The sequence below is a fragment of the Benincasa hispida genome, chromosome 6 (assembly GCF_027475165.1).
Source record: "Benincasa hispida cultivar pf3 chromosome 6, pf3_genome.v1.1, whole genome shotgun sequence".
NCBI lineage: Eukaryota > Viridiplantae > Streptophyta > Magnoliopsida > Cucurbitales > Cucurbitaceae > Benincasa > Benincasa hispida.
The window spans coordinates 13,234,836-13,247,119 of NC_143483.1; the positions used below are offsets into that span (position 1 = coordinate 13,234,836).

Consider the following 12,284-nt stretch of genomic DNA (forward strand, 5'->3'; position numbering starts at 1 on the left):
ACAATAACGCCGTTGCCGGGGATCGAACCCGGGTCACCCGCGTGACAGGCGGGAATACTCACCACTATACTACAACGACTTGCTGATAGAAATTATAAATAGACAAAATTTGAAGGAACTTTACAAACTTTGACTTTTTTTTTTTTTTGACTAAATTGAAAAAGAAAACATACTCCAACATGGAGAATTAAGGGTGATATTTTTTTATTAAAAAAATAAAAATAAAAGTTCAATTCAAAAATTTATAATTTGAAAATTTTGAACCTATCGAATAAATTTCTAAAATTTCAATTTTATCTTTAATAAGTTGTTGAATTTTAAATTTTGTTTCTTATAAGCTTATGACATATTTAACCTTTTTTATAATCAACGAATGTATTAGATATAAAATTTAGTTGTGTGTTTAAAACATTAATGTTCTGATGATAACTATTTATTTTTTTAAAAAAGAAAAAAGAAAAAAAAAAAAACTTATAAGCATTATTTCTATCCATGAGTTTTTATGTTTTGTTATCTGCTTTCAACCCATGTTTAAAAAACAAGTCAATATTTGAAAACTAATAAAAGTAAGCCTAGTTAATAACTACTATTTTTTATTTTGGAAATAATATTATACACTCTCCTTTCACATATTAGTTTATTTGTTTTGTTACTACTTTTAAAAAATGTTCTAAAAAAAGCATGTCAAAGTTCTAATACTAAAAAGGGTTCTATCTCGTTTGATAGATATTAAGGCTTCGTTTGATAACTATTTTGGTTTTTGGTTTTTGATTTTTGAAAATTACGCCTATTTTTCCTTAAATTTCTCACGATGCTTTATATTTTTCTCAAGTAAAAGAGTCGAGTTATTCGTCTAATTCTAAAAACAAAAACAGGTTTTCAAAAAACTACTTTTTTAATTTTAAAAACTTAACTTAGTTTTTGAAAACAACGGTAAAAGTAGATTAAAAAGCACAAAATTTAGAGGTGAAATGAGTGTTTATAGACTTAATACAATACTTCACCTCCAAATTCCTTCATATATTATCTACCTTTTACCAATAGTTTGAAAAACCAAACCAAATTTTGAAAAAAAAAAAAAAAACTCTCTTAAAAACTTGCTTTTGAAATTCGGAATTTGGCTAAGAATGCAACCATTGTACTTAAAAAATATGCAAATCATTGTAATTAATGAAGAGAAAATATGCTTAATTTTCAAAAATAAAAAACAAAAAAGAAATGGTTATCAGATGTTGCCTATATGGTTACCAAATAGAAGCTAAGTTTTTTGTTTTTTGTTTTTTAAAATTAAGTTTATAAATACTACTTTCACTTTTTTATTTGTTTGTTTTGTTATCTACTTATTATGAGTGTTTAAAAAAAACAAGTCATAATTTGAGGAATTCTTTTAAAATTGAAGCTAAAATTTGAAAACTAACGTCCCATTTGGTAGTCATTTGATTTTTAAAACTTGTTTGTGTTTTTGGAATTTGGTTAAGAAGGCAACTTTAAACTCAATAAATATGCAAACTGTTGTAAGAAAAATTAAAAGAAAACAGGCTACACTTTTAAAAATAAAAAACCAATAACCAGATGGTTACCAAACGAGCGTAAAAAAAAACAATGTTCAAAAACTTGTTTTTGTTTTTTGAAATTTGCTAAAAACTCTAATGTGTACGTAGAAAATATGAAAACTATGGGTCAAAAGTTGTAAGAAATCAAACACAATTTTAAAAAATAAAAAACTAAATAGTTACCAAACTAAATTTAAATGGTCATCAAATGGAGCAAAAACTTTTTAAAACTTGTTTTTATTTTTATAATTTGACTAAGAATTCAAATATCTAGTTAGGAAAAATGAAACTCATGATATCGAAGCTGTAAGAAAACAAATAGAAGTTTTTTTAAAAAATAAACATAAACAAAAAATTAAATGGTTATCAAATGAGGTTATAGTTTCAAATTTTTTTTAAAACAAAAAATTGAATAGTAAGTCAAATATTTTTTTAAGATAAGTGAAAATCATAGTAGAAAAATTGTAAGGAAACGAGCATAATTTTTCTTTTTCTATAAAAAAAAATGAAATAATTATCAAACGAGAATTGAGTTTCATGTACCAATAGGTGTATATATATATATTGAGAAAAATCAACTCGATCAATGACCTTATACACAAAATTAAAAGCTTGAGACTTATTTGATCGACAATCAAAAGTCTAAAGACTTACTAAATACTTTTAAAGTTGAGTGACTTATTAGGTATAAAAATGAAAATTCAAAGACCTATTACGTACAATTTTTAAGTTAAGCACCTAAATTTGTTATTTAACTTTTGGAAAAATTTAAACAATATGAATTAAATAGAAACAAGGAAAAAAAATATTTTTTTGATCCCTAAGTCTTCGGTCTAGTTTCTATTTGGTCTATAGATTTTAAAATATTACACATTTAGTTCTTAAGTTTTGATTTTTATTTCAATTTAGTTCATAAGTTTCAAAACGTTACACTTTTACCCTTGACATTTGAGTCATATTTCAAATCTTAGGTTTCAAGATTTTATATTTTTAATCTCAAATTTTTGTTAAATATCCACTTTCAATCATTGACGTCAATGTCTACTAATTAATTTGAAACAATTATAAAATAAATTTTTAATTTTAATTTTAATTTTAATTTTAAAAACAATAAAAAATAGAGAAATAATTCTTTTAATTGTTTTAAATTTACTAACCTACCTTACCATAAAAAACGAAAAAAATAGTATTTAGTAAAAAATAGAAGTTAAAAATGACTCAATTAAAACAAATCTATTTATATATATATAAAGTAGCACTTTTGGCTTGGGCCGCAAGTATCCATGTCCCACCTGAAATTTACGGAACATTACATTAACTCGTTTTTCGAAGCTACAAATCCTTCCACCAGACATCCCAGCTTCGTCTCCCATACCTCAGCCTCGGTCCGAGCTTCCGTCAACGCTCGGGCCCACATCCGTTAACAATCCCCTCCATGCTTCTGTTCCGAGCCTATGTTCTGGAAGACGAGCCTGCACCGAAGCAGGGGCTCAATTTCCCGCTCACACTGAGCACAGTTAGGATTTGGGTTTCCACTCTTCCTTTCCCTCACACTATTCACTAAAACTTAGCTTAGTGGACCAAAAGCCGAAGCTCAAACGCGCTGAAGTTTCTTTTTCTCTCTGAAATGTTCTTCTTCTCCTCCTTCTCCTCCTTCTCCTCCTTTTTCTATCGCTAGCTCTTGAAGAATATGGCAAGGTGAGCCTACTCCTTTTCGTGTAATTTCTTGGTTTTCTGCTGAGTATTCGTCGAGTTCTTACAACCCCAGATAGCAAAATGTGGGTTTTTATCTTCCATTTCTCTGTCGATCGTCCTTTTCTTGGTTCTTCTTATAGTTTGTATTTCTGGGTCGATTGAACTTTTGTGCCCAGATGATGGGTTTCGTTTCATTTTTCTTATATGTAAAGTTGATGTTAGTTAATCGAGAAGTATAGGTCTTACTACTGGACTTTTATGTGTGTGTGTGTGTGTTTTAATGCTTCGCTGATTTGGGGAAAACGCTGATACAGAGGATGTGGGTTTGTAGACTATTGAAGCTTGAAAGGGAAACACTAAACTAGTTTTGTTTAAGGTATATTTTTTCTGCTTCTTGCTTGAGAGCTTGGTGGTGACGTCTGAGAGCTTGATCACGTACATTTATGGCATAGTTGAACGTGCCCCACTATGGCATTTCTAAAACCCAATAAACGATCTACTTTGAGGTTAAGAAATAGGGGGAATGTTCTGTTCACAACACTTTTGGTTAAAAGTTTCACACAAGATGTGCTGGTTTTGATCATATATGAAGATTCAGCTATTTTTCATGGTTAGAATGATGAGATTGAGAATGCATGGAGTTTACTTCATTGTGTGGAGTGTGCACATTTATTTCCAGCAAAAGTGTTTGGACCTGTAACTGCAAATCGGTCCAAATGTTCTGTCTTGAATGGTCATATCATGTAAAGTCTTAGACTCGATTTCTTTTTGCCATGGTTCGAGCTACCAGACCCAATGTAGACAACCTACTGAAGGATGGTTGCTTTCGTTTCCTGTTATTGCACTAAAAACAACCCTTTTGGATCATTTTAATCACTCAACCAATCTGATAAACAAATGTACAATCCACTACAGTTGGTCCTAGTAGTAATTGAGCTTGAGGACTTTAAATCTTAAGGTGGTACTCTACCGAGGATAAACAACAGTCCTAATTATTGGAGACTATGCACATCTCCTCATATCTTCACAATAGTATGATATTATTCACTTTTTTTGGCATAAGTCCTCGTGGTTTTGTTTTTATATTAGGGACAACTGACCTCCAAATATCTCCACAATGGTAATATTGTTCCCTTTGGACGCAAGTTCTCATGACTTTGTTTTTGGTTTCACCCAAAAGGCCTCGTACCATTGGAGATAGCTAGCCTCCCTTATATACCCATGATCATTCCCTTATCTACCAAATGTGGAACTTGGATCGCATTTCCAATATTTTGGAATCATCCAAAAAACCTCATACTAATAGAGATACCGTCCCTAACTTGTATACTCGTGATCTTCCCTCTTTCATAGCCAATGTGTAACTTTAGTCACATTCAACAACTCTAACGTTTCTCGATAGCCATATGTTGTTGTGTTTTGCTGTTTGTCTCATGAGATTATTCATGTGCACTTGGGCCTTGATATTGACTGTATCAAAAGTAAAAAGTTCAGGAAGAATTTATTTATTTACTTAGACTCATTTTGAATGGCCCGCCCCTAGACTCGAAACCTTATAAATGCTTGTAGTTCTCTTCATTGTTGCTTACTTTTACAATCCAATATTTTTTTGTCCTTCTTAGATATCTAGTGACTGCATTTTAACTTTCATTATCTCATTCTCACAGGTCTTGGATAATTGATAGCCGAACAATTGCAAGAAAAGTTAGAAACGTCAGTCAATCTTCTTCACAAGCAATTAAAGATTGTGATGCGAAACGAGAATGTCCAAACTGTCACTTTATCATTGATAATACAGATGTAAGTTTGACCTCTACCCTGTGTTGTCATAACTGATTTGTTTTAAGAGTTCAATGCTATAAGAACAAAAAGTTGATTCTTATATATATTGCCTAAGAAGTACAAATACCTTAGTTTGGCTAGCATGTCCGTGTCGGACACTCGGACACTTGTTGGACACATCAAACACTTGTCAATGCAACAAATGGGTAAGACATGCATTGAACACTTGTTGAGTAGAATAAAAAGACATATTTATGACAATAATGATAACTTTTGAGTGTGAAATACATTAAGCTAAGTTTTTTGAGCATATAAATGCATTAGCCCATTTACTTTGAATTTTCTTTTGGTATAAAGATGATATATATTTTTAAAAATGTATATTTTGTTATACGTGTCCTTGTCGTGTCGTGTCCTAGATTTTTAAAATATAACGTATCGTCGTGTCTGTGTCATCTGCATCTCGTATCCGTATCTATGCTTAGTATACTACAAATGGCTCATTCACATCTTATAAGAAACTTGAACCTTTTGATATGCCCTTTAGTTATTGACTCACTTGCAGTGAAATTTTAGTGTGTGATTTGGCATCTACATTTCGACTTGTGTTGTGCCTTGAATGTAAGGCATTGAATTGAAGCATTAATTTGAATCATTGAATGTCCATTAAATGCATTTTTTTTTGGCAGGTTTCTCCTGATTGGCCTGGATTGCCTGCAGGTGTTAAGTTTGATCCAACTGATGAAGAAATAATGGAGCACTTAGCGGCCAAGTGTGCCGTTGGAAACTTAAAGCCACATGTATTAATTGATGAATTCATCCCCACACTTGAAACAGACCAAGGAATCTGTTATACTCATCCAGAGAATCTCCCCGGTAAGGAATTCATCTGTGTCGGGTTTTTAATTTCCTATGCTATCATCAATATCTTCTGTTCAATTATAACTTTAACTAATTAAATGACCAGATTTAGTGTGAACAAGGCTCTCCATTTGTAATTGTGGTCAAGAGAAATAGTATTTCTAATTTATTTCACGGGCTTTAGATTTAGGAGAATTGGTTTGCTCAATAATTGCGCATTTTGATTGGTAAAAGTAATCTCTCAATTTACTAGTTGATTATATCTCGGTTTATATAAAGCTAAGTGTAGCACGAATTAAGCAAATTAAGTTATGAAACATTGTTCACTTATTCAGAATAATAACATTTTCAATTATTCAGGTGTTAGTAAAGATGGAAATGATGTCCATTTTTTTCATAAAACAAGCAATGCATATGCCACGGGTCAAAGGAAGCGCCGCAAGATTGAAAGTGAACCTAATTCAAGCCTCGAACATTTTCGCTGGCACAAGACAGGTAGGACCAAAGCTGTGAAAGATAATGGTGTTCACAAGGGATGGAAGAAGATCTTCTCTCTGTATAGAAGTTCGAAGGGAGGCTCGAAGCCTGAAAAGTCTAATTGGGTTATACATCAATACCATTTGGGAACTGAAGAAGATGAGAAGGAAGGCGAATACGTTTTGTCGAAAATTTCTTATCAGCAACAAAAGCAATGTATTAAGAGCAGTGATAATATGCTCATTGAGTATTTTGATGCAATGCTCCATCAAACAAGTCCTAGAACTCCCAAGTCGAATCCTCCAATTCCGCCTCGATCGGGAAAATCACTTGTCTCTAATGCTGTTGCTGACAGCAGTCTGCCTCAGTCATTTTCAAAGGTAGCTTCTCCTTTTAAGTTAGTTTCATTGTCTATTTTCTGCTTTGTAAAGAAGTGGAGTTTCAGTAACAAGTTGTCATCTGCTTTCTCCATGGAGAAGAAATTATGTTATTGCATTCTTTCTGACTCTAAAAAGTGAATCTATCAAATTCACAGTTAAGTATGTTTTGTTCATTAGGAAGAAGAGTTGACTCCGGAGGCATCTCGTGTTTCTTATCCGAATATTTCATCAGAGATCGACGTGGGATACCATGCATGGTTGGCTGGAGAATCTCAGGATATAAATGATGTTGAACTACATTACTTGGAAGACAACTTATTGTGCAATGAAGTCCTAGATTCTAGTGCTTTTATGACTAACAACCAAGTAAATCAAATGCCTTTCCCTCTCTCTGGTAACAATGCTTACCACGAGATTGCGAACGATAACGTTCCTTGTGGAATTGCAGACCTTGTGAACCTTGAATTAGATACTCCACCTGATTTTCATCTTGCTGTAAGTTCACCTCCCACTTTCCCAAGTTTCAAATGCTTTCCTTTGATCTATAACTCAAGACTCTTATTATTGCTTGCAGGACCTGCAGTTTGGTTCTCAAGAGAGCATTTTCGACTGGATCGACAGGATATGAAGTGAATGTTGAAGCAAAATCTCATGAGAATGACATGTTACAATCTGACTTTTCTGCCCCAAATCTTCCTCGAATTCACCATCTTTCATCGTAAAACTCTTTGCAGTCATTTGGCTTTCATTTGTATGGGAAATGCCATGCATTTTGCCCGTTGCAAGTCGGTTAAACTTCGAAATTCGAAAGACACGTAACAACTTACAACCATATCTATCAGTTGTTTCACACAGTCAAGTCATCGAATCAAGAACAACCGCAACCTGCTCAGCTATGTTTTTGCTCAAATTTTGTGTTAAATGCACCATGAAGGTGCTTGAAGTTACTATGAATTTTTGAGTGCCATTGATGATATGTGAGATGGGTTGTTGAGGGGAAAATGTGCCTGATCTAATATTTGGTATGGAATGTAATAAACATTCTATGTGGTAACTGATTTATGTGTAGTGGTGGTGATTCATTTTGAGAAGATGGATGGGGTGACATTCATCTTTTGGCCAACTTTAATCACACTTTTTCTGTAAGATATAGTAAGTAATTGGGTGGTGTATGTATGATCTATATTTATTTCCCTTCTCCATTTCTCTGTGTTATTCCATGTTTAATGGCTAGTAAAAAAATGGAGTTTCTTGTCCTTTGAATCACAATAAGAAGTAAAAAAAAAATTAACACAAAAAAAGAAGGATTTCTTGTCTCATTCATGACTGGCCTTTGTGTAGTCCTATCCTCCCACAAAATTTTGACACATTTGACAAAAATGTTACTCATTATTATAGTTCTTCGGAAAAAAAAATTAATTCAATTGTGATAGGCATACTAAGTGAAGTCATATAAAGCATGGCCCTTGATTAAAATGTTAGAGCTTTGAATCTTCATCTATTTTTTAACTCAAGAAAGAAAATTGTGAGAGTGAGACAATCAAAATATAGTACAATGTCCAAATAGGTTAAGACACATGTTCTTGACCAAGAGCCTAAAGCTTTTGAGTCCTATGGCTTTATCCATCAGCCACTATTGTCGACTACCATGCCACACTCTGGTAACCACCTCCTAACAAACCTGATGACCACCTTAATTCGCACAGCCAACTCTACTGACTAACTCTATGCTCTGACAATCACCTTTGATGAAAAACTCCAGCAAATACCGCCTTCGATGATCAACTTCAATGACAACTACCCCTGACGACCAACACCAACATTCACCTCATGTGATCGACTTCAGCAAAGACCACTTCTAACAATCAGCTTCACCAACAGCCACCTCTACCGGCCTACTTTGATGATCACCTTAGACAACCAACTTTGTTGTGCATCTCCATTGACTAACTCGATCAATAATATACTAAAAAAATAACAAACAAAAAAAAATGCTCAACTGGCGAAAGTGTTTTAAATACACTTATGAAATTATTAATGATACATTCCACGATCATTAAAATATGTTATAGGGTTGTTGATCATATAAATAATAATGTTTTGTGTTTGTTAAGTGCATACTTATGCGTAGAGAATTGAAAAATAAATTTTTATTTAATTGAGTTCACATCTCAAATGAGTGTGAAGCATTTTGGAAAGTATGTGTATAGTTGAATAGTGGAACAAAAAATTAAGCCAAAAAATAACAAAAAAAAAAAACCCATAAAAAAGTGCATGTTTTTTTCTTAAGTTTTAAAAACTGAACTAGATATCCATAACAATCCAACTCAATTTTGCAGTCCAAACACAGACTTCTTAAACCAATTCAACTCAACACCCGAAACATAAACAATTATAACCAGTTCAGCTCAATTATGCATTCCAAATATAGACAATTATTATCAACTAAACTTAATCAAACTTTGCATCCAAACACTGTTGGGGATGATACCCTAAACTCTCATGTCTTGTAGTTTATAAACACAGTTTTGTACGAACACTTGTGATGTATAATATATGATATTTTCTTCACTACTTGTCTTTGAACATTGAATATTTTATTTGCTTTACCACAAACCAATAAACTAAAATCTCTGGTTGTCATTTTGTAACTTAAGCATGTATGTAGTGACATACAAGTAGATCATGTCTTAATTGATAACCAAAATGGTCTGTAGTATATGGATATAGGAGGGAAACTTTATCCTGATAACGCTACGGATGCTACCCGCTTTGTGGAATAGTTACAAGTGTTGTGATTTGCTACAGATGGTCTAATCCTGATCATTCATGTGGGGACATGCAAGCGAGGGCGTCCTATACAAAGAGTTTGTATAAGACCTGACCACGAAATGTTAACGTTATTGGGATTGGTGTCCTAATTCTTCCGGAGTCTCGTTGTTTGTAATGATACACATTGTTTTATGAATAAAATAATTGTTATTTCATTCTGGCATTTACTCATATCCAATAAACAAAGCTCCATGGTTATCTTATGTAAACTTAAGCATGTATATGTGATATACAAGTGGATCATGCCTTAAGTGATAACCTAAATAGGTCTGTAGTATAAGGATTAAGGTGAGATACCTGATCATGCATGTTTTGTAGAGGTTTGCAAGTGTTGTAAACTACTACAGATAGTAGATCCTGACCTTCCATGTGGAGATGTGCGAGCGGGGGTGTTCTATATAAAGAGTTTGTATAATATCGAACCATGAGATGACTAGATTCTATATATAACGCCGTTGATACTGGAGACTTACATCTCACCTAAACGACCATAGGTGACACGACCTCAATCCTGAGTGTTTTAGGAACTCCTGCCTTTGAGGGCGGTCCTTTGATTAGTATGGGTGAGAGTGGCCAGATTGCCAACTCAACATGCCTACCTTTTTGGGGACTTGTCTGATTTGAGAGCTAGGAACTCAATACCCAAGATGGAATTCACTCATTTCCCGAAGCAGGGATAAGTAAAGAGATTGCTCCCTTAAGGGCTAATTCCGGGGCTTGAACATAGTGGTCACAGCTTCTCTTTGGAAGAGAGGACTCAATCATAGTAGGACTATGACTTATGTTCATTAGAGGGATCAGTGGTACTTAAGGAGTTAGATGTAACTACAGGGGCATAACGGTTATTGGCCGAGCTGTACTTACAAGCGATCTGTGAAGGGTTATCGCACTGTTGATTGGTTAAGATGGACACATAATATATCTGTGGTAAGGAGAGTTCAACTATCAGTCTTTAGTGGAGTGTCTGATAGTTAACGGATGGTGGATCCTGTGATTAAAGAATTTAGTCAGTTATTCACGTACCACTGAAACTTCGAGCCAGGTCCATAAAGTCGCTTTAGTAGCTCAATGGATTCAGTTGAGGATCAATTCTTGGTGTTGATTTGAAATGTTCAAATTGACAAGAGGTAATTCGATTATATATGATATGATCGGTATGATGTATGAGATACATCTAGTGGAGGATTAATGTAAATGAGATTTATATTAAGTACCATGGAATAGAAAAAGAGTTATGGTTTATATGTTTCATGAGATGAAATATTTAAACTATAGGTTATAAATATGGTATGGTAAGTTAATTATCATTTATATTTATAATAATATTAATTATTTGATAACTAACTCTTTTTCTCTAATAACCAATTGAGTGTGAGGTTATTGGTGGTTTCATGATAACCGTGAGATAAAAGGAAAATTTTTTTCCTAATTTTAGTAAGTTTTTGTAAAAAACTTGATATTTTGTGATTTTGAGATTTCCTCTCTAGGAAATATTCTCACGGAAGTTGTCAAGTAAATGGGTTTTACTAAGCGACAACTTGGATAAGGTAAATGATCGTGGAGTGTTCGTAGGTGACAAATACTTAGTTAAGCGATGAGTTAAACGATCGCATAGCTTTTTCTAGACGATCTCTTAGATTTTCCTAAACGATTGGGCATCGACCTATACGATAGGTTCTGCCATCTCCCACTTGCTCAATCGTTTACACGATTGTTGTTTCCTCCGTCTTCTGCCTCAAACCAAGTCCACACAGAGCCCATCCTCTGGATTCTCACACCGAGAATACCAAGATAGCCTTCTTGGTGGTGTCATACTTAACTCAACATTGTCGAGGTTCTGTCGAGGCTGTTCGTGTTGTTTAGAGTGTTCGTGAGCTAGGCGATCACTGAGTTCGAGTGCGCGATGTTGGTGTTGTGTAGCGGTCGTGTTGGACAAACGTTCATGGTTGCTGTGTGGCTTTGATCGAGCGTTCTTGATCAAGAAGCTGGGCGATAAGTCTACAAAAGTGTGTAGCTTTTGTCCACTATAATTTCTGCACTTAATGCATAACCGTATGTTTCTGTTTGAGATTGTAATTGTAAAGTTCATATACGATTGTAATTTGGAATGATCTTTCCGCTGCTCATGGAAATCCTTGTGTTCAATTTCCTTCAAACGTCTCGTTATATAACGCCGTTCATGATAGATACTTCACTTCACTAGGATGACCATAGGTAACATGATCTCAATCCTAAGTGAATTAGGAAATCCTGCCTTTGGGGGTGGTCCTTTGATTTGCATGGGTGCGAGTGGCCAAGTCATCGACTCAAACCTACCACTTTGGAGATTCGTCTGATTTGGGAGCTGGGAACTCAGCTACACAAGATGAAATTCACTCCTTCCTCGAAACAAGAGTAAGTAGATAGATTGCTCCCTTAAGGGATGATCCCGGAGCTTGAACGATGTAGCACCACATACCTTCTCATGGTCCGAGAGGTGTCCACACATAGTAGAACTATGTTGTATTGTTCATTAGAGGGATCAATGGTACTTAAGAAGTTAGATGTAACTACAGGGGCGAAAAGGTAAATTGGCCCAGCTATACTTGCGAGCATCTGTGAAGGGTTATCGTACTGTTGATTAGTTATATCCGATGGACACAGAAATATATCTTTGGTAAGAAGAGTTTAGTTGTCGGTCTTTAATGGAATGCCTGTTAGTTAA

The 12,284-nt window shown here is 34.1% G+C and overlaps 1 protein-coding gene and 1 non-coding gene across 3 annotated transcripts; one reads left to right on the forward strand and one right to left on the reverse strand.

Moving 5' to 3' along the window:
• Nucleotides 1–7: 7 nt before the first annotated feature.
• TRNAD-GUC (transfer RNA aspartic acid (anticodon GUC)) lies at nt 8–79 on the reverse strand. The gene has a single exon. It is a non-coding gene; the product is annotated as a tRNA-Asp (tRNA).
• A 2,815-nt stretch (nt 80–2,894) lies between these two features.
• LOC120079566 (SUPPRESSOR OF GAMMA RESPONSE 1) lies at nt 2,895–7,950 on the forward strand. 2 transcript variants are annotated; one of them, XM_039033793.2, is made up of 6 exons: nt 2,895–3,251; nt 4,916–5,048; nt 5,720–5,906; nt 6,252–6,748; nt 6,926–7,243; nt 7,323–7,950. In XM_039033793.2, exons 1-6 carry the CDS (start codon nt 3,244–3,246, stop codon nt 7,374–7,376), a joined length of 1,197 nt encoding a protein of 398 aa, XP_038889721.2. In that variant the 5' UTR covers nt 2,895–3,243; the 3' UTR covers nt 7,377–7,950. The 2 variants fall into 2 exon arrangements, with proteins under 2 accessions (XP_038889721.2, XP_090170602.1); XM_090314476.1 differs by having other exon boundaries at nt 3,230–3,331.
• Nucleotides 7,951–12,284: the final 4,334 nt, after the last annotated feature.

Bases quoted from the DNA above. Each gene is read 5' to 3' on its own strand.
- LOC120079566 (XM_039033793.2), top strand. The intron at 6,749-6,925 runs GTAGCTTCTCCT...TTTGTTCATTAG, and splicing joins TGCCTCAGTCATTTTCAAAG to GAAGAAGAGTTGACTCCGGA. The intron at 7,244-7,322 runs GTAAGTTCACCT...TATTGCTTGCAG, and splicing joins CACCTGATTTTCATCTTGCT to GACCTGCAGTTTGGTTCTCA.